The sequence below is a fragment of the Ornithodoros turicata genome, chromosome 1 (genome assembly GCF_037126465.1).
Source record: "Ornithodoros turicata isolate Travis chromosome 1, ASM3712646v1, whole genome shotgun sequence".
Classification (NCBI taxonomy): Eukaryota; Metazoa; Arthropoda; class Arachnida; order Ixodida; family Argasidae; genus Ornithodoros; species Ornithodoros turicata.
The window spans coordinates 48,363,013-48,390,622 of record NC_088201.1 but is presented as its reverse complement, the minus strand read 5'-3'; the positions used below and the strand labels follow the sequence as shown (position 1 = coordinate 48,390,622).

The window sequence follows — 27,610 nt, the reverse complement described above, 5'->3', positions numbered from 1 at the left end:
AGACGACGACGAAACCGCCGCAGTGGAACATCAGAAGTGTCATGGGGGGGTCGTGGGTTAGGTAGTGTACATTGAACAAAGTGTTTTCTGGAGCGTTATCCAAATGGCTCTCAGTCTAAGAAGGGAGAGACGGCAAGATGTCTTCGAAGCAGCTTGCCGCGCGTTACCCTCTCAAGCACCTCCGGAGAAAAAGTGAGTTTTGAATACCAACGTCGTACACGTATACGAACCCGTGATTCTTAGAGAAACATTGTATGCATTACCGATAGGTACTTAACTGTGCATCACCGTAATATACACGGCGGTTATAGGACGTGGCTGTACATGATCGAGTTTTCGGGAACCGCTTGCAAGGATCGAATCCTCAGCTTTCGGAGACTGGAGAGGCCACAGACGTCCTACACACATGCACCACCACCCGTTCAGTGGACATCTTGCTCTTATAATCTCAATTTGACAGCCAGTTGAAGAAAAGTCGCTTACTTTCAATACAACCGCTTCTTTGCTGGACGGTAGTAGATCGCAGGGATCTTGAAATGAAGGCGAAATTACTATGCGGCACTCATGCAAAAAAGTATACTATAGTACAAACACACAACCCTTACAATCCTGTAGTGTGCCGACAGGGTCCTTGACACCGTGGCTCCGTATGCACCGCGAAACTGCGTTCACTTTGAGGTACAGCCGTGTTACTGCTCGTCTAATTCAAGGTCACACCTGCCATTCCTTATCGAATGCAGTTAGTTACCTGGAGTGCGAGCGCAAATCCTCCCATCTGTAAGCCTCATCTGTGCGCCCTCTAGAAACCTTCCACTCCTTCAAAGAGCGTGTATGTGAAGGAGGGAAGTGACGTTCCCGGTCCCGCTGACCGTGAACCGGTCAGGTGACGTACTTGGCTCGCCGAAGCGCCGTATCAGTAGGCAGCAGTGTTCTACCGTATTTGTTGCTTTTTGCAGTAGCGGAGTAGCGATCGCGCTACATTTTACTTTGGTAACGGAAAAAATGTTTCCGCTACAAATATGGGTAGCGGCGGATTCTTTCTCCGCTATTGCTACTAAGACGTGGAACACAGAGAGAAAAAAAGCGAGGTAACGGCGAATCAGAATGTGTTTCTTGTTATTCCTCTTAGTGTTTATCAGGCAGATTCATGCGACGATTTTCCTCGATTTCACTAACTTTCATAACTTTTTTAACTTACATTTGTGAAACACAAAAGGGCTTGCAAAACTATCGTGCTGGTGATGTGGTAAAGAATAAAGAGGATGTGAGTCCCCACAAAGTCAAGCTGGCTACCCCAGGACCTACACATGGTGAATACAAACAGATGAACGGGTTAAAGTGATGGAGTGCAACATGTAGTTCAAAAGTTTCAACCGAGTGAGTGTACAACGCCAAACAAGCAGTGGAATCGCTGGAGGCACACACAGCACGTACTTAGCAAGTCATAGAATGTCCCTAAGCCCAGTTGTATGTAGAAAATCTTCATGCGCCCTCAGCGCCTTGTCAGCGCCTAACTGTTTCGGGGTGTCGAAGGCACACGAGACAGCGTCGAGAAGGATGTGTCCTGCGTCCTATCGTAACCATAGTTCATGTTGATAGCACGTGTTTAAAACTGTCGTGCAATTTGGTTAATCGGCGCAGATCAACAAAGCGTCTTTTGGAACAGGAAGACGAAAATATCATCGGAAACGGAACGAGATATAGCTAGAGTCATTGTGCAAACTCCAAACGTACCTCCGCCGCGCAGGTGAAGCACTCACAGGATCACCTTACCTTGCACAGGTTGCCGAACGGGAGATAGTTAACATGATGAGAATTGATGTTCTGAGGCTGGAACACATAGAAAGGACAAATACATACAAAGCCTCAAGTCACTAGAGTCACTGGAGAGGCGCGTTAGCTTAGCCCATGCAGTTGGTAAGAGCCCTGGACCGGTAATCCAGACGATGTGGTTTCGAGTCCTATACAACTGGGTAACCTTTTCTGTGACTTCCTTCTTTCATCATAGGGATATAGTTATTTTGTCACATTATATACGTTACACTGCAGGTATGTTAATCATTGTGAGCCACGCAAAAAGAAATAACATTAGCCGGGAGTCAGTGCATGCCAACATGCTTATTAACATGATAGAAATTGATGTTCTCATGCTGGAACACAGAGAAAGACATACACTGAAAGCATAAGGCTAACCTTTTCAGTGACTTCCTTCTTTCATCGTGCTTGCTCTTTGCACACTTGCTTTGTGGCGGTACACATGCGATTAACTTTATAGGCAGCTAATCAGCTAATCGTGATTTAAATTGTTTACAGCGTTTGACATGTTTAGGGAAAAGTTACATAATATTTTATTGCGGCGGTGATCTCACACCGGTAGACTCTTCCTGAGGAGCTCGTACTCACGGAAAAGGTGTATTAAACGTTGTTTTTCGTATAGACAAACGCTTTATCAGCAAAGCCGTCATGTGGCTGGAAGAGTAGAAGCATGGATAGGCAACAACAGTAACTCCTAATTCCTGTGAGAGCCAAACTTTGGAGCAGCATGCCATGAACACTGAGAAGGCTGTCTGTTCTTGGCGAGAGCAAACGTTATGTCACTCATTTTATCTTTTTACCACCTGGTAGTCACTTATTGATGGCTCGATGAGTTCGTTACGATGACATTTGCGTCACTTGACCACAAGGAAAACAGAAGAATCTGTCAATAGTAAGCAGACAGCAAAGTTTGAGGTTTGGATTCGCGGATATCAGTAACAGTACTGTATGCGAAACATTGTGACAGGAAAATTATTGAATGCAGTTATGCGCTATGTGCATGAAATTGTCTTAGTGCGCATCGTCTCAAGCTCAAGAGCAATCCGAAATAATATATCTTGGCTGTAAGTAGTGTTTTATTCTGCACGCTGGCTGTGTGACGGAACATAAATACTGCACCGTCATTAGACACATTCGGCAACGAGATGCCAACGATAAGGTGTTGCCTAGGTCTGGTACGCTGCCGGGCCGATGGCTGCTTCCTCCGGGCGTTTTGTGAATTTGATTGTGCAACGAGAATACACCGCACAGCTAAAATATTCTGCACAGTGGCTTCTGATAGAATGCTTGATGGATGAAACGGGGTTTCGAGCAGCGTGAAATGTCACTTCATTGCTCTCTTGACTCGGTTTCGTGCAGGAGTGATTTATTGACGTCAGCACCACACAGGGTATTCCGAAAGCAGTACGGCCTCGTCGTGGCAGTAGTCTGCGTTACCGCCGTTGGAGCAGCGGCACTCTTTTCCTTCGCCAGCAGGGCACAGGATGATGGTCTGCTCCTTTTCACATAACTTGGTCCACATGCCTAGCACCCATTTATGTCAGTGCTTCATAGATGCCATTCTTTGCAGTTCGACCGAAAAGACACACCTCGAGTATTCCGACTGAGATCAGTAAGCTCAAAAAACTTTTTTTTACACTTAACGCCGGTACACATACGCACGCACGCATGCATGCTGCTCACACACACAGGGATTGTCCCAGGACTTTTTTCGGGGGTGCTGGCGGAATGTATATAGGGGAGTGCATCACTTGGTTGTCGTTCAATCAGCACTGTACTGCACATAGGCAGTCGAAGATGGCAATAGACACCCTTCCGAAGGCAGGTGCATAAAAACGGTCCTTAGCCCTCAGTGTAACGCACCTGGTATGGTTGAAAAAAGAAAAACAGGTGGAGTTATGACACGAACTGAAACTAATATGCCAGCGACAGCGACCTCATGGTGCATTCTCAACACTTTCCAAAGTTTGACCAAGCATGCAGACGTATATACTTGCACAGTTTTCTCTCTGTAACACACCAGTCTCTAGTTGTTGGTCCTTTCTCTCCCTCATTTCCTTTTTGCTTTGCAACGTCGTGTCAATACGATTCGATTCCGCAAAATACAGTTTCCCGTAAACGTCAATCTTTTATGGGCTTGATTGCACTGGTTGTTGTATTTTGAATATGAATATGAGTCTACTGAAACATTGACTATAGTTCACTCTGTGAAACTCACAAGGTCGATAAATACGTCCTATAGATTAACTTAAGAGACAGTTGAAGAAACAAGACCTATAACTTCAAAACTCAAAAGAAAGCGACGTGTGTGCAGAATCGTTGGACCAACCACAAGAAAAGACAGCAAGAACGAGCACAACACGAGAGAGAGGGGGGGAGTTGGGCAAGATAGTTCTGGGGGGTGCTGAGCAAAATTTGGGGGCGTTAGGGGTGTGTGAGAGGGTGCGGGGAAAATCCCAGCACACACACACACAGAGATACACAGAAGTCTCACCTTTTCGGAGGACATTGATAGCCATTGAGTTTCTTTTTGTATCCGATTACTTTTTATCTACCTGGTTATTAGGGAGTTTTAGGAAAACGTAGAAGCTTCACGATAATGTTTACGTAAATATGGTAAGCCAATCGCCTGATTCCTTTGGAGTGGTTGACATCACATCGCTGATATCTGACTGCCTCACAGCGATGCGGAGTCGGAAGGCGCTTACGATTTCCTAAAACTCCCTATTTACTCTGTTTTCCATCATACTCGTAATCCGATAGTTATCGGGGTGTCTCGGGTTCCGATTTAGTTATCAGATGGCTTCCCAACGTTCTTCTGACTGTTGCAAATTTTTGCAATTGACGGAGCATCATTCGTAACCACTTCCTACCGAACTCTAACCTCAATTTAATTTAATTTTCTAGGGGCAAGAAGATGAGAGGGGAAGTGTTGCTATATACACTCGCTCCTTCTATCGAACACCCACCTCTTTAACAGAAAATGTTATACCGGCAATGCACGCAAGATGTCACAATCAGAGTGCGTTAATATTACGTGTGTGGCTCGATGTCACGACAGTGTACAGTCTCATGGTCTAGTCTGGCACTATATAGGAAGGAAATGTACGCGTACACTAGATTCACATCTGTGAAAGCTTCATTAACCTTTGCGCAGTAGTTTTCGAGATATTTGTAGCAATGTAAGTCGATACATACGCCGGACATAGAGGATATGGAGCACCTGACTCGTTAGGAATAAAGCAGACGTCTGAGTAAACCAATAAGGGTGTGTGTGACGTGCGTATCCATTCGTCCTTCATTCACCAATGACTCCCAAGTTCAGCGAACAGGGCAGTCTACCCTGCATCGCAGAAAACGTGTCGTTCAATTATAAATTAAATTTTAAAAACTACGCCACCTAGAATCATGCGGTCAACGCATTTGCTTTTACTAGATTTTTGCCACCTCCTGATGCGAAGGTCATCTAACTTGAGCTTTATTATGTCAATTCTTACGAACTTAACTCGGAAATTTTCCAAGTAAAGGTCGCTTTTCTACCCCACCGACGTGAAGAGTGTGCCGAATTTACTGATATTCAGGAGCTATCCCATCGGAAAAAATAGACGACCATCATGCGCTTCGGAGCGTCCACAACCTAGCGCTCGACCGCTTTTGGCGCGCCTTCCCTCTCAATCCGACGAAAGGAGGTTGCGCAACCCAGCCCACACAGGGATAGTATTAGCCGAAACGTGCCGCATATGATTAATTTTCTTTTCTAGCTTCGCTACCAAGTAGGGTTCTGCATTTTCAATGTTTATTTTTGGGCGGATTCGGCGTATGTTTTTCGATGTTTATTGATCTTCGCGAAATCGGAGTTTTTCTATGTTTTTCTTTGCGTGTACATGGTTTACCCGACAGGTATCGGCGAATACCAATTACAATGTAATTTCAGTTCTGTGCGCGTCTAACGCTGCTTGGTAGGAGGAACGACCTGCTGAATATGAGAATATGTTAAGAACATGTCCAAATGTAAGTGCCTGTAAGAAACAGCTCCTGCCTTTCACCAATTCTATAACTGCTGCAAGAATTAAACGACCGAAAGGCGTTTGTTCACCTTGTTTGTTACGATGATGCTTCAGATTCGCGTGCGCCGCGATTGCACGTGATCTGATATGCGCGCCGCACCTCTTCCACAGCCCCCATTAACTGTCACGCGGAAATACTTCCATACGACAACATATCTTCCTTGCCTGAGAGTTCAAAACATGGATTTTCGCAAACGTAGTCCGAGGCCCTCTTCCTTTTTCTTCCCATCTCGGGTGCCGCGCAATGACAAGACCGCCGTACGTGGAAAGTGGAGGTGTATGTACTGTCGTAACCTCTCCACTAAACAACGAAAGGCTGGTGACGGAGATTCTACTTGACGTGACGTCCCTAAAAGGTTCACAAGCGCGGTGGGGCACCTACAATGGAAGAAGAATGAGATTCCGACCAGCAAACCCGATCCGGGACAAAAGGATTGACCCTGGAACACTCAATGTGGTCGTAGGTCATCCAAACATAGCAAATTCCAAGAAAAGAAGAGTAATAAAGGAAAGCCTTCTTGGCATGTTGGAATCTTAAGCTGGACATGTGCAGCAGTTTATCTGTCATGGTTCCTGGAATGTTCCTCTGAACTCGATGTTTTTCGATTAAAACCGAATGAGGGAAAGTTTACCCGGCGTATGTTTTTCGATTAAAACCGAAATCGCGGAACCCTACAAATAAGACAGGCATGGCTTATCGCATCCGGCTTCCGCTGGGATCATGCCTTCCCTCTCCCCATTTCAAGAACTGTCCCATTTTTCTATATATCCGTGTCAATTATCATGCACTTGAGTAAATTCAGCACGCGCTTCGCATCGGTAGGGTAAAAACGCGACCTTTACTTGGCAAATTCCCGAGTTCAGTTCGTAAAATCAGACATAACAAAACTTAGGTTACTAGGTGACAGGGAGCTAGGTGGCAAAAACCTAGTAACAACAAATGCCGCGTGATGAAGTAAAGAAGCTATTGACATGAAATGAAATCATTTGACAAAACGGGCACTGAAGTGCTCTTTTTTGAACGGTGAAGCTGACTGTGGAAGGTCCACAGCATACCGTTCCTTGTGTTGTGAGATTAAAGCGAGTACTGAGAACAGTTGCAGGAAAGAGAAGGCGTACATCGTTAATCTTTATTTTTCCACGTTATAGGCAACGATGAACCTCCTTCTGTAGTTAGACAGGCTCCAGAAAGCAGCATCATCCGTAAGTCACGTCTTTCTGTCAAACTATTGGTCGTTCGCAACATAACTCCTGCACCTCCACCTAGGTACAAAAAGCCGGCTTAGTGCCTTCTCTCACTCCTTCGCCACGGGGACATATAAAGTTGCGATGTCGTCTAGCTGATTCTGCCTATCGCTGCAGACGGGTTGAAACACAGGCTTTTTGTGGATATAAGTGGCTTTCTATGCGGCTGACGACGACTCGTTTCCATAGCTACGGCTACGGAAAGCACGTCGTGGATTGGCGTTGACGTGCCTCACAAAACACGTACCTCATCTCTTCGTATTATTCCAACGCCGGCCAACCAATGGCGGTCAGGTAATTGAGATCGAGTCGGTCTTTATGCACCACGGTCACGAAGCACATATTCGTGGTCTCAAGCCGAGATTCTCAACTGAACCTTGAATGCAGACTATACAGGCGGAAGACATAATATAACGTAATCCAACCAGTCGCTACTTCATTTATCTGTGGGAAGAAGCCACGTAATTTCCGTGTAGCACTTTCATCTCAGCGGTGTACGCGTCATTACGATATATGGTTGCGGCAACTAGAAGCATGTCTTAGATTGAATGAACCTGAGCCTGCTTATTTGAAGACAATCAAGGCCGCATTAAGCTGGCACTAGCTGAAGGTATCAGCTCAAGGAAGAAACACAACGATATATGCTATCCCCATTGATTATAGTTGACACTATGACGTGGTTGATCGTAGAGTTATGGGCGCCCAGAAATTGCCAGATTGCTTATATGACTGTAGGTGGCCAACCTAAGCCATTTCTACGAAAGAAAAGTAATTCTACAGGATTTGGAAGAAGGTGCTATGAGAGGTATTCACGATGCCATCCAGTGTGCGTGGGTATACCTTTTCATACGCACCTCCGTGAACATGTTCTGTTCGTTTTAAACCATTCCCTGATGTAGCGCACCATTGTGTGGGTCCTCTTCGACACTATGTTGCGAACGACTGCACTGATCTCACGATAATATTTTCCCGTTCACGTGCTTCTCTTGTTTCTACAGAAGATGCGCCAGGACTTTTGCAACATGACTGTGAGTTGACTGTATGTTTTCATTCAAGTTGAAGCATCAACCCAAATGTACTAAGAGACATCATGGTAATAGCTGATGCAATGGGGTTCTATTCAAAGGGTTACAAGCTCTATGGCGTGCTGGCTTTAAAGGGGATATGAGACGATTTTCGTTTTTGTATTCAGAAGTGATGTTCCTGAACGCATAGCCAGAGTGTTACATTCGGCAAGCGAACGTTTTTGCCTTCCGATACCCCTGGCAAGGTTCCCCTACAGTTTAGCGAGCCTAGTTTTAGTGTATAACGTTCCAGCGAGGAGGTTACGCTTGAGCAAAGTACGTTTCGACGAATTAAAGGCTTGGTTTATGGAACTACGGTTTGGAGAATGGACACATTTTAGACAACACCGTTCTCGCGGATCTAGTTGTGGTTTCGGTTTCAACATAGTATAGACCCACTTCTCTTTGTATAGAAGAGGGCGTATTTGCGCATGCGCATAGAACAGACATCGCAGTTGCGCAAAAGGGAGTACGAAACCGCATGGTGTGTCCGGCGTATTTGGCTTTTTCTGTATACCGCGTAGCACATCCAAAAGCAACACCACTTTACGCCATGACTCCAGTAACGACAGGAAACACCTATTCACTTTGGTGTTTCCCATGGAGGAAGGAGACACAGGAGCGGCCGTTTCGAACAGATTTCCGTGGGACCCCTCTGGCGGTCGCTCCTGTCAAAACCGCCATTACTTCCTGTCCCCCACGTGATCCTCTCTAAAGTTTCGGTTTAGCAACGCTTTGTTGCTCGCGCTGCTTTCCGTGCTTTTATGCTTTTCCAAAGTCATTTACTCTTAAAATGTGAGCACCATTGCGGAAACAACATTTTGTTAACGTGTTCTTACCGCGGTTGCGGCTGACGTTCAACAGAAAGCAGCTCTGTCACGGGAGTATACAGGGTTCGCCAAGATAAACTTCGGGGTTTGTAACGAAGATACAACAAATAAGAACAGTGTCGGAAAGCTAAAGTAGACGTTAGAGGACGTATTATGCCCCCAAATTTTATGTCCATAATGCCGCCTAGTCTGTTACTCTGCGGATAAATCGTGAAAATTAAAAAACCGCCGCTGCCTAATCGGCTATACCTTTCCAGCTACTTTCCTCAGATAGCGGCACGGTCGAAAGCGGCGTCGCAGAGAACTAGTCTGCATTCAGTTCCACATATTCGATGTCGTCTGCAATACCGCGCTCGACTGCTTCGCCATCTGACGGAAAGGAGTTGAACCACAGTTTGTGTTTCAGCTCCTTTCCGCAATATGTTCACTTTGTTAATTGGATGCGCTGGGGGAGACGTACCCTTGACGTTTTGCGCCGATTCGAAGGAAGGAAACCTCCAAAACTGGCACCTTTATTCATGTTTTAATTACAAACGGCGCAACGCGTGAATTTCGTTCTTTTTGCATTGTTCTCATGATGATGGAATCTTTCATATGGCGAAGAGATAATTTTGCACTTTGCTAAGGGTTGTAACGTCCGAGTTCTGCGCCTGCGAGGTCATCTGTGCCATCTGTTGGCGCCTGCGAGGAGAATACAAAACTGGCGCCGCCACCCAGCCAATTAAACCGGTGGGGCACTCAATCCCGAGAACGTCTATGAATGTTTATTCGCTCGGAGGCGCTTCAAGCCGTGTATTCGTAAAAGCTCCTCTCAGCAAATAAATATAAACGTCCGTCTGTCGTCTGCTTGCAAAACCTCTCATCCAAGCGATTTGAACGAATGTGTGGTTTGCGTACTTGTGTTCCGGAACACACAAACCGTGCACCTTCGCAATGAAATACTTAATGCACTCGCGAAAAACGCACCGTCTCGTTTGATGTAACGTCTAGTTGCTTGCTTTCTCAATAGATGGCGCGCGAGTCGCCTCATGGTTAGAGCGCTTCTGGAGTCCGCCAGCTTGCCTTGCGTAGCAATCTTTCAAATTCGATTGCTGAAAAAATGCTCAATATATAGCACAACTATTACGTACCTGAAACGTCCAAGTTACAAGCTTTCAGAAAACCACGCGGTTTCTACAGGTTTGCCATCCACTTTACGGTTCCTTGCTACTGCAACCTCGCTTCCTCATATGCTCAGCACAGGACTTTTAGGAATCCTAAAACCGGAATACGTTACGAATACGTTCTTGCGTATCTCAACAGAGGAAAGAAACAAAAACGAAATCGCAGCCGTCGCAAAGTTAACTTCGTTAAAACGTCATTTTCTGAACAGAGTTTCGCTAAAACGTAATCCATCGCCATTTTTCATAAAACGTTAGTCTCTGAAACGTGGCGCTCTGAGAAGCCCCTAAAACGGTGTTCGCTGAAACCAGGCTCGCTAAACTTGACCCTGCCACCATTGTAGACCATTACGTCAACGACGACGTTACCGCGCACCGTTTCGGGATCCAGTGTTTGGTGGGGCCCCTTTGTGCGAGACGTGCGCAATCTCAACGTAAGAAGGCGGTGATTTATCCAGATCCCACTAACACCCCCAAAGGTTCAATGGCACCCCCTAATTTTTTCACCTCTGTACCCCTAAAGGGGTACACAGGTGAAAGGGGGTGCCCTTGCGCTTTCAGCTTCTGTTCATCTTTTTGCACATGTCGGAAATGATATGTTAAGCTGTAATGACGTAACTATAATAATGTCCCTGCCCCCACCAATTTTTTTAACACCCCTCCGTGCTTGGGATTCTGGATAAACCACTATAAAGAGGCGCCAGGAACACGCGTCTAGCAATATCAAGAAGCGAGAGGAAGGCGAAATGCGGAGGAGACATCCGTAGCTGTTTTCGACCACGCGAGTTAAAAAAAGAAAAGAGAGAAGAAACGGCGCAATTTAGTAGGGAAAATTTTCTGATGTCGGAATTCCTCGACAGGAAGAACCGTTTTCAGCAAACACTTTGAGATATTCTGGAAATTTCATAGTCCCTTTAAAGTGCCACTCCGAACTCGGAAAGCAGCAAGGATTCTATATGCGAAATTTCAATCCTGTTTACGAACGCAGTGCATTTCTGTCAATTTCTGAAGATGTGCTCAGCCTCCACAAGTTTCGATGACTGGAGGAGCAGGTGACATAACCATAAGCCCACAAATTGCAATGATGTCATGTTCTGGATAGGGCACTCGTCCCCTAGCAACGACGCCGGCGGCCGGGGAGGGTTACGTGGTGGAGAAGTCACGTGACGCTGATCGAAAGAGGGGAAATGGGAGAGATGTCTTCTCCCTCCTTTGTTTTCTTGAAGGTCGGAACCGTCGGATGATATGTCACGTGGGGCTCCGCTAACGGAGTGCAAAAAGTGAGCTCCTCCGGAAGACGCGAAGGGAGACAGCTTTGCCAGATGAGAGTCGGGCGCTTCGTCGGGGCCTAATATGACGTCACAGTTCTCAAAAATAAAAATTTTCTCCAGCTTTCGCATGACGTAGAGCTAAAATATTCTACAGGAATACAGTGAGACAAGAAGACTGCAGTAACATAACATTGGTAGTATTCTGAAGACATGAGATTTAGTCCGTACCTGCATTTTAAAGGGGCAATAAACAGGTGTTCAAGGTGTACTTTCTTGCAATCCACTGTAATTCATTGCCACCCGTGAACATTTTTCAAAAATAGCTGTCACAAGAACGTAAATAATGTCTCCAAACCGCCCGAACATCACTGCACTCTTTTGCGCTCATGCCCCGCCATGCGATGCCTTGGCGAAAATAACCACACATCGTTTTGACGTCGCGCACCATCGACCATCCAAAATGCGTAAGGTAATAATCATTATTTCCGCTTCTCAATTCTATGGTAGCCAAACCAAACGGTACTACAGGCCCACAATGTTCCATTTAATGTGCGCACTATGTTTCCAGTGCTGTACTGCTCCGTGGGGTCACCGCCCCGCAACCGGTTCCTTCGCGAGCTGCAGCTTGCCTGAGTGGGGCCTGTCATTGGCTAGAAGAGTGAAATCTTCCCCACCTCCAACGACTGGAATGCGGTGTTGCTATACGTTGGAACGTTGTCACGTAGATCCCGTTCCAAGGATGAAGGAGAGACCCACGTGGATTATGCTCTTTGAAAGGCATTGTTTTGTGGAAAAGACGCTCGGTAGAAGTAAATGAATTCCATATTTGGATATCGTGAGCCATGTTCTTCCATGGAGCATAATAAGTGGAAAATGTTTGTTGAGCTGTTTAGTGCCCCTTTAAGAGCCATCTTTATAAAGTAGTGCAGGGCAACAACACAAATGGCGGTTATTATTCATCACTTCGTGCATAGCAGAAGTACGAGTGTGATTGTGGTGAGTAGGTAAATTACATTGCACGCAACGAAACATAAGCCCAGCGGAACCGGTCGCTGCTATGCCGCTTCTCGCCACGCTACCAGAGTGGAGTCTACCCGTACGGACTCTGCACACACCTCATCTACGCCAGCGTACAGAACAAGGACGTTCACGGGAACATCAAAGACACTCTCTTCGTTTATGACCCCAGTAAGTTGCAAATGATCTTGGTTCCGGTGGGTTCGGGAATAAAAGCCATTTGGCCAGTAGGCTGTGAGATTGCTTTCCTCTAAGATTTACTCGGCTTGTTTTTGTTTTTATTTTTATGTACAGATTGATGTTTCATTTGGTTCTCACTTTGGTTGCACATCATAAAATTGTATACAAATCAAGTTGAATTATAAGAACAAAAATGGGTTGTAATGAACACCAGAAACAACTGCCTGGTCCCGCCTCCCAGTTCACTGAATTTCTACCCAGTTTGTGAATATCAGAAAAATGCCTTTTACGCAGTACAAATGGGATTACATCGTTACATACAAGTAGTTAACAGTTACGGAGGCTTTGATATTCTATGCAGTAATGTAAAAGCAACGTAAAAGCATACGAGAGCGCATAAATGTTATGAAAAACATAATTCCCTCTAAAAATGAATAGTTTTGCTATACTCTTCCTCTTGTAGGACTTTCCGTGTTTAATCACTACATGCAGTCCCCAAGTATTCGCTCGTTGTACTGCCCTTGGTACCTTTTTTCGAATTCCGCTTTCCCCCTGTTCCTCTGACTATGCGCCCCTAGCTGCTCTATGTGCGAGCGGAGAATATGTAACTTTAGCGACATTCTGCATCCCATATTATTCAGCCGCTATTGGGTCGAGCCACGGCCCCTGGTCGAGCCATGCAACCCTAGCCAACACCATCTAGATAGAGAAAGCCTGCGCATTGCCTCCTCACCCTCTTTCGCTACGTGTACATATATAGTCGGAATTCGTCTGCCACTGCAATTCACCATTTTGCGAGTTCAAGACCCCGCAAATGGTTGCAGCTTTTCAGGAAATCAATTTTGAGAAAGATTGAGGCCGTTTGCGTTTTGTGCGTTTGCGCCATATAGTACGCGGGGACGTTCAATCACACCTTGCAGATGACAGTGCCGTTTCTCCATGGCCACGACCGCTGAAAGCCTGTTCGTGATTGGCCACGGCCGTTGAAAACACGATCCTGATTGGCTGACTCTGAAATTGTTACGTCAAGTCGACGAGTGCGTAGGCTCTCTCTATCTAGGTGGTGTTGCCCTAGCACACCCGGCTTGTCACAAGCTCGTTCTCAGTGCTACCGCTTTTCTCTCCGCGTTAATAGAAATCCCCTCTGCTTACCCTACTGGCGACATAGCTGGCCTGGCAGTGACAGGTTTAGTTTTTTTTTTTTTATCAAAACGAAACAGTTGCATGAACCAGCTGACCATTCCGAATTGGTTTGCAAGTGACCTCCGAAACAAATCAAATGAAACACGTTCCAAGTGACTGTCACTAAAGTTACGTAATGTGTTCAGAGTAGGCAACCTGAAAGCCTGAACCTGTCAGGGGCAGCGACATAACTATCATGATCTCCGATTTTTGTGAGCCGTAACGCAGAGCGGAGCTTGGCACTGTCCTGGCTGCGGTCAGCCCCTACGTTGTCCCATCGGCTTCCAATTCACCTGGCAACCCCAACACAATTTTTGATGGTCTCTGGTCTTTGTGGTGTCTGGAGCCGATAGAGACACTAGCTATCGTCGCTTACGTTCTCTATACATTGCACTTCACGTATCGCGCAGAGGTCGTATTGAGCATCTCCATTTACGCTTACAGACCAGGTCTCCTATGGGTCTTCTGTGGTCTGGTGCTTCCATGGTGGCTCTACGTCGCGACAAAAGTATGATGATGAGTGACGCCACAGTGGTCGGTGTGTGGATTCATTTTGCCCAACTGAGGGTACTTTATAACGTTAGCCGAAATCTCAACACACGGCAAACCATGTATAACGTTCATCGCGGAACGGCGTGTCTAAGGAATTTGTGCCCTATCCCCATCACCCTGCCCTGCCACCAAGCCTCAGCTAGATTCGAACCAATAACTTTGGCCGACACTACCAACTGATCCACCGAGGCCAGTCCACACCAATCGCTCGAATGTGCAGGGCACAAAGTCCGACGATTGTCTCGATCACGGACATTCTGGAGAGAGGGGATCAGCTCTGTCGGCAATGAGCTAACAAGAGATCTTCCTTGAAGGCCAATCCTCATCAATCCTCGTGTGTACTTTAGAAGCCTTCTACATAAATGAGGGTTACGAGATGGAGGAACCGTGACTGGGAGGCTGGATATATTACACGCTGGAAGAATGTATTAGTACTCTGCTGGCGATGGATTTGAAGAGCGAATGATCCGACTCTTTACCTCCACCTCTGCCGTCGAGAAGAATTTTACATTCTGTTAGATGATAGACAATTATGATAGACGATAGACAATCCGTTAGATGTCTCTCTGCCACTTCCCAGTGTTTCCAAACGTTGTTGGATTGAAGTCGTCGTTGACTCCTTTGTACATTCCTTTTGCACATTGTGCGTGCGTGTATGTTTTGTGCATATTGTGACACTACAGCGCTTTTAAGGTACTTTGTTTTTCTCTTTACTTCGCACCGATTGATATGGGTTGATTAATGGCGGCTGTCCCCTACGCTACTTGATGCTCAGTGGAGGAGTATTGTGTAATCAGAAATCTCAGAACAACGGTAAAAAGAATAATTGTTGCTTCGACTGGTTTAATTAAAATCGTCTTTCAAGCCCCACAATCGTCTCTGGACGTCGCGGAAATTCCGCATCGCGTGGCCACACTGTCTCTATTTTGTTACGTGTCTTTTGGTCTAATGCGTGTTCTTGTGTTGCACAGAATCATTCCGCAAGTTTGTGCATGTACGTGAGACAAGTTCCGACCTCAAGCTGCTGTTGTCGGTCAGCGTAGACGCATTGCTTCGTGGCGGCACCGAGAGCAACGATCGTCTAGCACAGGACGCCACAGCGTGGCTCGATAGTCACGGCGTCGACGGACTTCATGTGTCAGGCTTAAAAATTTTGCCGAGGAACATCGAGAACATAACTGGCCTTTTACAGGTATTAAAGAAGCTATTTGAGGGCCAGCAATTTCGTCAAAATTATGGTTTAACAGGCACTCCGTAAGGCTTTCAAGAAGCATCTTCTAACCGTAGGGGTGGACCAGACGCAAAAGGCTGTTGAACCGGCTCTTATGAAACTTCTACGGTGAGTGATATCCCGCAGTCTGCGTTGCTTCTGCCCCTGCTGCAGTTGTTCATTGATTTTTTCTTACCACTTCAAAGTGTGGTGGACTTCGCGTGTTTCCGCACAAGTCGAGTGGGCCACGCGGACGAGAGGACAACACTCACCAACCCTTACAGAAAATACGACAACAGTACATCTGTACTTTTTCTGGTAAGGTCACCAGTTCATACGAATATATTGCTCGAATAGGTACCATGCAAATCATCTGTTTATAACGTGAGCCTATATCATTACTGCATCATCTGAATCAATGCACAATTGAAACCCGTGGAAATGCGATCACAAAAAAAGGAGGAAAAGAAAGAAAAGAAAAGAAGTAAAAGGCGGATCGAACGACCCTATAAGATTTGCAGGATACTATACAATATCCACGTTAGCCTGCTCTAGTGCAAGTAATGTTATGTGCAAGTGTGTTAAGTGCAAGCAATGTGTCACAAAAAAGGCGTACGCCTCCCGTTTTCAAGAAATCATGGCAGATAACGTCATCATTCGAGATGATGGTTGGCTAGGAGCGGGAACCGGTCCACTCGTCACAATCCCACTCGTCACCGGAAGACTCGTCAGAGGATAATTGGTCACACCGGCCCTCTGGTACGAGGTCCATTTGTCACCGGAACACTTGTCAAGGGGGGCGGTCGTCACCGGAACACTGGTTGCAAGGTTGACCCCGTTCCAAAGGGAATGCGTTTCACCGTGTTTTACCAAAGGGATTAGTCCAGTGCCCGATCCGCACTTCCGTGAACCCGGATTCCGAAGACCGCACAAATTTCACGTCTTTGCTAAGGGCACGGAGAGCATGGAAGTGACGAAAACTCAGCGTGAGGCTCCGTTGCTGGGGCGTGGACAAAAGTTGAGAGACTGACCAAGGTTAGGTCAGGAGAGCCTTTTACGTATTTCACACGTTGGGGAGTGGGTCAGTTCATGTAGAATATGCACCCGTCGAGACTGACGAAGGTTAGGTCAGGAGAGCCTTTTACGTATTTCACACATTGGGGAGTGGGTCAGTTCATGTAGAATATGCACCCGTCGAGACTGACGAAGGTTAGGTCAGGAGAGCCTTTTACGTATTTCACACATTGGGGAGTGGGTCAGTTCATGTAGAATATGCACCCGTCGAGACTGACGGAGGTTAGGTCAGGAGAGCCTTTTACATATTTCACACATTGGGGAGTGGGTCAGTTCATGTAGAATATGTACCCATCGAGACTGACCAAGGTTAGGTCAAGAGCCTTTTACTATTTGACGCGTTGGGAAGTGGGTCAGTTCATGTAGAATATGCACCCGTCGAGACGGACGAAGGTTAGGTCAGGAGAGCCTTTTACGTATTTCACACATTGGGGAGTGGGTCAGTTCATGTAGAATATGCACCCGTCGAGACTGACGAAGGTTAGGTCAGGAGAGCCTTTTACGTATTTCACACATTGGGGAGGGTAGTAGCTCATAAGCACCAAATGCTCATAACCTCCAAACGCTCAAAACCTCCAAACGCCCATATGCACCGAAAAAAAGTTGGTGGTTTTGAACCTTTGGTGGAAATGAGCAGGAGAGGAGAAGCTGCTCATAAGCACCAAACGTCCAGAACATCCGAATGCTCATATGCACCGAAAGGCGGGAGACCACAAAGGCCGGGTCTTCCTCTCCCGCATTTGGAACAAGGTCATAGGGTGAGAAAGGTGGAATGAATGGCGACTACCAAGGCTTTTGTAACAGCTTGGTCCTGCTTGTATGTAGTCAGAACGAATTTTTATGGAAGTTTATTTTTATCTCTATAAACGAAGTTCGAATTTGACTGAATGTGTGGGTTTGAATGTTATCGTGAGTCAATGGGTGTTTGAACGTAACAAACACGTCCGCCGTGGTGTCTGCCCATTTGGTCGAACGCCGTTTGATCGAAGGCGTTTGATCGAACGCCGCTTGGTCGAAAACCGTTTGATCCAAAACCGGTTGATCGACGCCGTTTGTTCGAAAGACGTTTGTCCGAAGGGAGTTCAAAACTGCATGAACTGTGTCATCCGCACCTCTTTTTCTGTAACTTTTGACTCGAGCATACGGAGCGGGCAATCAGTGTCCTCTGTTTTTTTTTTTTTTGTTTTTTTTTTAGGGAGACCACTGTTTATTCGCAGACGTTTGTAATTTATGAACCAGTCGGACACACGTTGAAGAAAGTTGCCCCAGGTTGGGAGCAGCCGATAGTCTGTGCTTCTTCTGAGCACCCTTCTCATTGCTGGTGACATATTTAAAGGGAACAGTCTGAAACGGGATAGCCATATATGCGCGAAAGCCACTCGAAGTCTGTGGATGCTAAGAAGGAAACTTCGCCACTGCACAACGAAAGACATTAAACTAACAGCATATAAAACCTTAGTTCAACCTCGTTTAGTGTATGCGTCTTCAGTCTGGGCTCACTACACATGCACGCTATCCGAAAAAATAGAGAAAGTACAAAGATCTGCTGCCCTGCTTATCTTGTCTCGGTTTCGAAGGACGTCTTCGGTTACATGTCTGTTGTAAGAACTAAACTTAGATTCACCTGCACATAGGCGAAAAGTAAATTAACTAAAACTGTTCTTTCTCCTATACGATGGTCAGTTAATTACAAACAATAATACATTGCGAAAATTTATCCACATTCAACAGGAATAATTCATCGAAAAATATCATTTATTTATTTATTTATTTGCCAAAAATTCCTGTCACCGGCTGTGCTGTATGAGGTTTTCCCTGGGTTTTTCGAAGACTTTACAGACGAATGTCGGCACAGTTCCCCTTGAAGTCGGCCCAGGACGCATATTAATCCCCCACTCCTTCCTGCTGTCCTCTCTTCATCTGTCCACGCCTGTACGCCTCTCATAGCCACAGTTGCTCTGCGGCGCTAACACTGAATTTTTTTTTAAAAAAGCCAAAAATGTTTAATACTTGAAATCAATTATTATTTGACAAAGGGTTGGGGGATTAACATGTATGGCATGTTTACTCACTATGTGTCAGAGCGGAAAAGCCTATCAGGTTGTCGAACGGGCTAGGATGAACAACATGGGCCCTTGGACCGCTTCTTGGACACGAAAAAGTGGGTTAGCGTGAGGAATGTGTTTACGAGCAAGCGGGTTACACACAGTTAAATGTTGCTTAGGATAACGGTATTTAGAACTCCGGCTTTGTTTTTTGTTGTTTTCTTTTCTTTCTTCTTCTTTTTTTTTTTTCATTTTCAACACTCCAAGTGAACCAATAAAAAAATCGATCAAACGACCGCTGCCGTTTCGATCTTCGATGAAATGTCTTTCGACCAAATCAGATGTCGACACAGTTCCTTTAGAAGTCAGCCAGGATGCACATTCCCCCAGGCCGTCAGTCGTGTCATTGCCCACCTCTGTGAGGCCAACAACGGCGAGACCTTTCATCGTCACCACAGTGAATTAAATTCGCCTACCTGAGGTAGAGTGTGGCTGACAAAACGTCTAAGAGAAAATGTGGCCGATGGACGGATATCAACAACGCCGTCTACTCCATAGCGCCTAAAACTACATAAACGAGTAAACATAAGAGAAAACGAGTAATAAAAATAAACTGAAGAAATAACATTAAACTGAACATATGTTAGAGGTTCAACGATAACACCCAGTGAGCTTGAACTAGCGGTGCAGGAAGGAGGCTTGACGCTGCACAGCGTCGCAGTCAGCCACTGGCGTCATCGAATGGTTCTGTACCATTCGCTACAGTTCCACAGTATAAAGTCTGCGTCGTGAAGCGTACATTAGAAGTAGTTTTGCCATGTGCTACAACCATACTTGTACGTATCTTGAGTACGTACTCAAAATACAGTATTTTAAATACTTTTTCCGGTATTTTGGTACTCTACTCAATACTTTTTGTGAGAAGTATTTTTAATGTATTTAAAATACTTTTTTTCGGTATTTGCTACTCAGTACTCAAAATACTTTCCTTTCTCGTCAAGCCATATCCAGCACGCTTCCCGCCGTGCCGAGATTTTCAGCTCACTGGAATTTAACCCCCTTTTTCTTCTTTTTCTTTTTTTCGGGAATTCGCGAATCTGTCATTTATCCTCTTGTACAATAGGCTGGTCCCAAGCCTGGCCCTGCTTGTCAATAGCCAACTTCGTCCGAAACCCGTTCCTATTCATATTGCCAGGTGAATCACCAGGGGATTAGGTACAAGATAATCCCGGCATTTATTTCCTTGGTCATCAAAGCAATAAACACGTGCCAGAGGTTGAAAGACCCGAACCGACATACAGGAGGGATTACGAAGTTTTGGGTCAGAACATATCAACAAAGTTTACTTGGGTTCACCAAAGTTCACCAAGCATTACTTGACACCATGACGTTGCAAATGAAAGATATGCATGACTGATGAAGTTTATTCCTTTCATTTGTAAGCCCACGTTCAGAATACGCGTTTCACTTACTGCTAATACTAAAGTACTTTAAAGAGTATCTTAAATACTTCTTAGAGTATTTAGTACTCTACTCAAATTACTTTCAGTTTTGAGTATTTTGTACTCTATTTTAAATACTTTTTCCGTAGAGTATTTAGTATCTTATTTTAAATACTTTTGCGCAGTATTTTGTACAAGTCTGGCTACAACGTGTCTGTTTTTGCATGTTCTTGCCTGTTTAGGTGTTTTTTTGGGTCTAAATACCTGTATATTTTCATGGTTTTAGCACGTAAATTTCCGAGTTCTACTTATAAGAGGAAGTAACGTTGTTCTTGAATGCCTAAAACGGTGGGCAAACAGAAATGAGTTGAAAACCAATCATCCAAAGAACGAAGCCAGTCATCTTCCAGACCGAAGATAGAATAACAATTGGAGCGAGAATGTGGTTAGAGCATGTTGGATGGAGTTCCGGAAAAAAATAGTCGCGGAAAAATTGGTTGCATGGCGGAAGAAATGGTCCCCTGGTCGCATGGCGGAAGAAATGGTCCCCTGGTTGCATGGCGGAAGAAATGGTCCCGCGCGGTTCCGTGCACCCAAAAATACAGGAGCGTCGTTGTGGACATCTGATGAACCGGATCATAGCCAATCAAGTGCTATCATTCGCACTCCTCATTTGTTCTAAATTGGAAGGCATGCTTTTTTTAATTACATTAATCTTAATGCTGCACGCAATTTAATGAGGAACATACAAGCGGTTCCATTTGCTGCACCGCTCGTATATTGTACAAACTGCATCTGTTCTTTCTGTTCCCCTCTTTATTTTGCGGAGTACAGACAACGCGACAAGATCAGGAAGCAGTTCTGCAATGTCTTCTACTTTCTCCTAAAAGTGAAAAAAAAAAAAAAAAAAGTAAGAGTCCTTTTCTGCAGAACGAAAATTCAAATCTCAGTTTCTTCCGTTTTGTCGACCAACTCGTGGAGTGGTAAAAGTTGTGTGGATTTCTGTAAAACGCTCACAACTTGGAGCAGTGTCAATGAGAACTTGAACTGGAGAATCGCAGCAAAAAGTTTGAAGTAAAAACGGTAGACATCGATGCCAGCGAACTTATAATGGAATACCGTTTTGCGTCATTGAGAAAAAGAGGGGACGCCAACCAAAGATATGCCAAACAATTTTTAACGTTCACATACAAGAAAGCCTCCAGGAGATACATCTGAATTCTTGCATTTGCGTCAGGATTCTAATTTCTAACCACACCAGCTACTGTCGCTGATGCTGAAAGAAGCATCAGCACAATGAAACTGACCGATCAAGAATATCCCGCGCTCAACCATAAGAGATGTCAGGCTTTCCGAGTTCGTAGTCAACCGAAAACATGATTATCATATCTCTAGACTATGACGCATTGATTAACCGACTTGCGAAGAACAAGGCTCGAAAGAAGGGTTTTGCGCAAATGTTCACTGTAGGCCTATGTATGCATAATATAAGTGAACCGGGACATATGTTCGGAGGGGACCACGCCCTTTGTTGCTACTGCCCTGGGAGCCGAGTGCCTTTCGAGCTAGAATCAAGTCTTTTGTCCTAGGCTGCCTCTATGTCTATGGAAACAAAGCTCAAATTGAAATCCATAAACGAGAAGGCGCTATTCGTTCTGGCTACATACAAGCAGGACACTGTTACACATACACTGACACATACAACACTGACACATACAAGCAGGACACAGGACAGCTGTTACATAAACTTCAAATTGGTAGTCTCTATTCATTCCGCCTTTCTCACCCTATGACCTTGTTCCAAATGCGGGAGAGGAAGACCCGGCCTTTGTGGTCGCACGCCTTTCGGTGCATATGAGCATACGGATGTTCTGGACATTTGGTGTTTATGAGTAGCTTCTCTCCTCCTGCTCATTTCCACCAAGTGCTCAAAACCACCAACTTTTTTTCGGTGCATATGGGCGTTTGGAGGTTTCGAGCGTTTGGAGGTTATGAGGGACAACCGCCTCAGCTGTACTTTCTTGTAATCTTATTGTGGAGGTGTACCGAATGGTATGCCTTTGGAAGTGCATACAGAAAACAGACTAACTGAGAAGAGAAGAACCGTCTTATCTTCCATCGTCCTTCTATCGTCCATCTTAAGCCATACATTTTATATTTCCTCGTCTGTCTTCGCTGTAGAGGACTGATGCAGCTACCCAATACTGGCTGGTAGACGGGCATTGTAAATGTAAAAAGTGGCACTAAATTATTACACAATCTCTAAGATGTACTAAAAAAGCTACTGACACACTTTCACCCGCCTGGGGTTTCCATGCGGTCCACGTGGTCCCCGAGCGAAAAACATGAACGGCCGTGGCGTTATCATTGGGCTCTGTACTCGGGCAGTCCATCCTGAGTTAATTAGTGATAGTTAATTAGTGTTGCCACTCACCTGTAGCAACCGCTGGCTGTCAAACTATGGCGGGTCAAACTAAGTCAAACGGGTCATAGTCAAACTAAGACTTGTACCCTGTCTGTCTGTGTTGGCTTTCGTCGTCTTCGCTGATGACTCTCTACACCTGTCCCTGCGTCTGATTTTTACTTGATTGATATTACCAGTACATCGCTACCAAAATTTCTGAGCAAACCCATAAGGCCGATTTGTAATATTGGTGTCTGGAATGCCACAAGAAAGGGCCCGGTTCAGTTGTTCGCAGGCTTGGTGATATCCCGAGTAGTGATTCGAGGAAATATTCTTCGAGTGCAGGAGTCTTGAAAGGGAGCTTTTTGGCTCGCCGCTTGTCCACAGTTATTGACAACGCTCCTGATGACTTACAAATGGAACCGATTGACCTGCAGTGGGACGCACCGATAAGAACAAGTTGGTGCGCGGCTGCGTTTTATTCTTACGTTGGACGCGGGCAAACCTGTCCCCGTTCGGCACAACACGCATCTAATAACAATAATTCGAGGCTTTACGCCGCGAGACAACTGTGCCAACACACGCCTGCGAGCAGTCGTTTTCTGTGATGAACCTGAAAAACCCAAAGTTGCGCTCACAACTAAGAAATGAACACCTCAACGCAGTTAATATTGCAATTGCGCAATCATTTTCACACGATGTCGACGCAATAGTTAAAAAGAAGAGGTGTCAAGTTTCCCCATGACACAGCAAATAAAAAGCATTGTTGACTGTTCGATTGAGAAACGTTAAGCAAGCCAAATCTATACGTTTTATGCCGTTTTAAGCTCTAGTTGTGTCATATATATGTATTTTTTTGTAGTTTTTTTTTTTCGGTAGCCAAAACGGGCTACCCCAAAAGGTGATATGCGGCCCGCGTATAGTTCCTTCATGGCCCAATGCGGCCCGCGGACACGAATGAGTTCGGCACCCCTGGTTTACGGTGTGAGTTGCTCTCCCAGCTGAAGCACGCGACAACTTGCCCCACCTCATGTGGGACAACTGATCCCCACAATGACTTTTCCTCAGCAGTGGAGTTAACTGTGGAACGTATTCCGCTTAAATTCCGTGAAAAGATTTCCTAAAGTAGCATAAACATTGCGAAAACGTGGATTGCGAATGGAAAATTTTACTTATTCGTGTCTGAAACAAGTCTTGTGCTGAGTGCGGCTTGCCACACTTTCCATGACAATGAAGGTTTCTTCAGTTAGTGGCTGCTCTTGCCACTAACCAACAGCGGCAAAATGGCTCAGTTGTTCTGCTTCGTTTTCTTTATGTAGCGAGTGTGACAACTCTTCCCGGGCTCCCCTACATGTCAGAACGAGCCAGGTTTCAAAGCGAGCCTGTTACCCGACGACGGTATACGGGCGAATTCGACAGCTCAAGTGTTTGTGTCATCCATAATTGTTGGCCTGCCTTAGCTGATTCTCGTTGTTTATGACGGTATAGGTAGGCCGATGTCTCCGAGGCATTTCATTGCAGCACGAGGCATTGAATGTTCATTGCCTGAGGGTGGGTGGCAGGAGTCTCATCGATAGGGTTCCGGGTGCTTTGTTTTTTCGTCGGCGATACTCTACCCCATTGCTGGTGGGAATGTGGGGAATAAAATAACGAGCCCCTTCACAATAACGATCGAAGTCCGATAGTGTCCAGAAATGTCAAAAGAGCTTTGAGGGCAGAGCGTTGCTGGGCTGGATTGGGCCAGGGACCAAGCAATTTCGGTAGGGAGAAGGGGCGAGAGTCCAGCTGACGAAGAGACTCGGAGAGTGCGGCTCGGGAAGGTTGGCAGTGAGGGCAATGAAGAAGAATAGGCTCCAGATCCTCAAGGAGCACCACAGTGACAGCAGGTGGGAGAGTCAACTTGTCTCAAGCGGTAACGCCACTGAGCTGTAAAGGCCACATCGATGCGCATACAAAAAGGATGCTGCCTTTTGCAGAATGCGCACAGAAGGAATAATGATCAGCGGCATGGCTGAGCGGGTTAAGGCGTCCTGCTCATTCATGGTAGCCAAGGTAGTACCGAAGACTGGGTGGTGGTGGGTTCGAATCCCACCACCGGCTGTGAGGTTTTCCTTGAGTTTCCCGAAGATATTCCTGACGAATGTCGGCACAGTTCCCCCTGAAGTCTGCCCAGGACGCATACTAAACCCCCTGTCCTCCATTCTTTCCTGCTGTCCTCTCTCCATCTGTCCACATCCAGTTCCCAAGTACCACTACTACTCTCTAATCTCGACACACAAACCTTCTCAACGAACATCATGTCGTGGCTTTCCTTGCCGAGCTCTTTGATCACTGGAAACCCCCAAGGCCCAAATTTGAATAGACCCCTCCCTGTTTGTAAAAAAATGACGTCATAGTGTTCGACAGCGCCACCAGTTTGGTAGAGTTGAACTATGCTCGAAGCTATGGGGGCGAACAAGGTCGCGCCCGAAAACAACGCTTTTGAGGGGATTACGATGGCCCCTGAAGGGGACGCGACCTTCGGTCCTACTTTTCTTTCAATAGGAGGCAGCGAACAAATGCCCATTCGTGGAACCCAGCTCTCCCCTGTTTCGGTTTCAGTCTGTCTACCAACGTCATGATGACGTTCCTCGAGTAAAGGCCTTTGCTTTTAATATTACTGGCACATATTCTTCAGATTTTTTCGGATCCGACAAACTGGAACTCGGCTGTATTTCACAGAGCTGCAACCATGAAGTACTCGTCCACACTTATGCGCTTCCACTTTCAGTATACGTTGTACCGCTGGGGATACTGTTCTTCGTGCTGTGCAGTCAAGGCGGCTAACGAGACATTAGAAAGTGTTTGACAGGTTGTGTTCCTGCTTCACCCGTGACAATAGTCTCTCGTGCGTAAAACTTTCAGAAATCGTGGAAATTTCTTTAATTTTCAATTTTCTTTCAATTTGTAGTAATCCTGCGCTGTATTCCTTCGCCATTTCTCACATCACAACAATAATTTTCTCAAGTTGTCATTATTCCGATATATCTTTGCAGGAAGAGGAACTGGAAAAGCTGTCTTCGCTAGCGAAGAGGGCGCACTATTCTCATTTGTGTTTCACATTAATTCTTGGAGGGAATAAATTCACTCTCGAGGACGAAAAACACCATGGGCTTGGCGCACCGGCCAGGCACATTGGTGACGCGTCTTACAACGAGGTGCGTAGCCTTTATTCCCGATGTAGACTCCTTGCGTGTAGTGGACGACGGGAACTTAGACAGTGACACACTGCTGTTGGAACTGCAGATCTGCAACAAAAAATGGGACAATGTCCATTACATAGAACCAGCCATAGGGAACTACGCATATAAAGGGTCAACTTGGATATCGTACGAAACCGAGAAGACCATCGCTGCCAAGGTGAAAAGGAGCTTCATATGTGCGTCGCTGTTCAAACTACTTTGCAATCATGTAGGTGCAGTTAGCCATGAAGAAACATCCCAAGTTCTGCATCATGCTCAGTCAAGTTGACCGAGACGACTACAAAGGAGCCTGCTCTGAAAAGCATTTCCCTTTGGTACAAAGTGTAAGACACGCACTTTATCACGGTGAGTGAGATTTTAAGGACACTGTGGAAGAGGGTGCTATACTGCTAATCAGCGATGCCGACCCTAGTATGCTCTTACGCATCTGTTCCCTCTTCATAATGAAATGGTATATGTACATGCGTGTACATGTCCCCTCTAGGAATACGGAGTTTGCTGAAGCTAGTCTTGGTCGCTTAGTGGTATAGCATGGTCTGATTCCTATATCAGTCCCATAAGCCCAGTTTCACCAACGCTCGCTAACTCTGAACAGGGATCAAGGGTTGCTAAAACTTAATTCTCAATACTCTTTGTAAACGCTAGTTGGTGATGCGATGAATGCTTCAGCGACAATAAATCTCTTTAGTGAAGCAGAGTTAAGTGTTGAATTGAAGTTAAGGGACCGCATTAATCTCGGTTCAGTTAATGTTAATCGGCGTTGGTGATGCTTATGTGAGTTTATTTTGTGCCTGTTACTGTGTGTTCCGCCGACGCGGTGCACTGCCCCTTAGGCTGTCCACTCAGCTATTGGCAGGCACCTTTAAGAAAAATAAAATCAAATAAATGAAATTTCTATTGAAGATAGCCTTTGATTTACCCGACAGGTTATTATCAACCCTTCTTTTTTCTTCTTCTTTTTGCAATTTTAGAATCAAAATTACGCCTGGGGTAGTGGGACATTGTTTCTAACATTTGAGTAGTGGTGCTCGGGCACTGACAATGATTACCTTTCGAACCTATTTTTATCACGTTCTCCTCGACATAAAACTGGTTACAGACCTTGAGACTGGAGCCCGAATGAAGGTTGACGACGAACATCCGAGTGTCGAGCATCGAACAGCGGTCAAGCAAAGAAATACTATAGTATCGTGAAATACTAACTAGAGCTATACACACTAACGCAAGTTCTAACGCACGTCAAAACGACGCCCTGGAGGGCCATGTTCTCGAAGGGTGTTCAATGGCCGGTACCACGACGTCAACTGATGTGGAAAGGTTGCTGAAAGGGGTTCGCGGCAAGAAATAAGCAGGGCGTGAAATACTGCCGACGTCCATTCGCCCGCTCGCACTTCATCGGTTCTATAGGCTCCTGTGATGTCTGTATAGTGATATTTCATTGTTTCATTGAATGTGGGTTTTAAAACAACTTAGGATAATGATATTTAAATGATGACTTCTTTCACCATCCCTTTTGCCGTTGCGTCTAAAGACTAAATATGTATTTCGCTTTCTTCGTAGCTTCAGCAACGCTACCAGCGTCCTTCAAAAAGCCCAGTCCATCCCTCCAAGATACCTAAATGAACTATAAAAAACATACATTTTGGATCCCTTGGTTCAGACGCGTTGGATGGAATAATTATGACACTGCAGGAGACACAGGCACGTGTGCTTTGTAGGTTGAGTTATAGGTACGGAGATATGACTGTTTTGTCCACCCACTATATGGGCACCGTCAAGCAAATTCTCAATAAAAGTTATTATACCGCTA

General features: G+C 45.6%; 1 protein-coding gene across 1 annotated transcript; it reads left to right on the top strand.

Moving 5' to 3' along the window:
• LOC135378192 (probable chitinase 10) lies at positions 1-27,610 on the top strand. The gene is made up of 13 exons (XM_064611130.1): positions 1-192; positions 3,175-3,305; positions 3,386-3,427; positions 7,032-7,085; positions 8,126-8,155; positions 12,488-12,640; positions 15,355-15,575; positions 15,631-15,722; positions 15,800-15,911; positions 25,594-25,755; positions 25,844-25,957; positions 26,013-26,145; positions 27,361-27,610. Exons 1-13 carry the CDS (start codon positions 104-106, stop codon positions 27,417-27,419), a joined length of 1,392 nt encoding a protein of 463 aa, XP_064467200.1. The 5' UTR covers positions 1-103; the 3' UTR covers positions 27,420-27,610.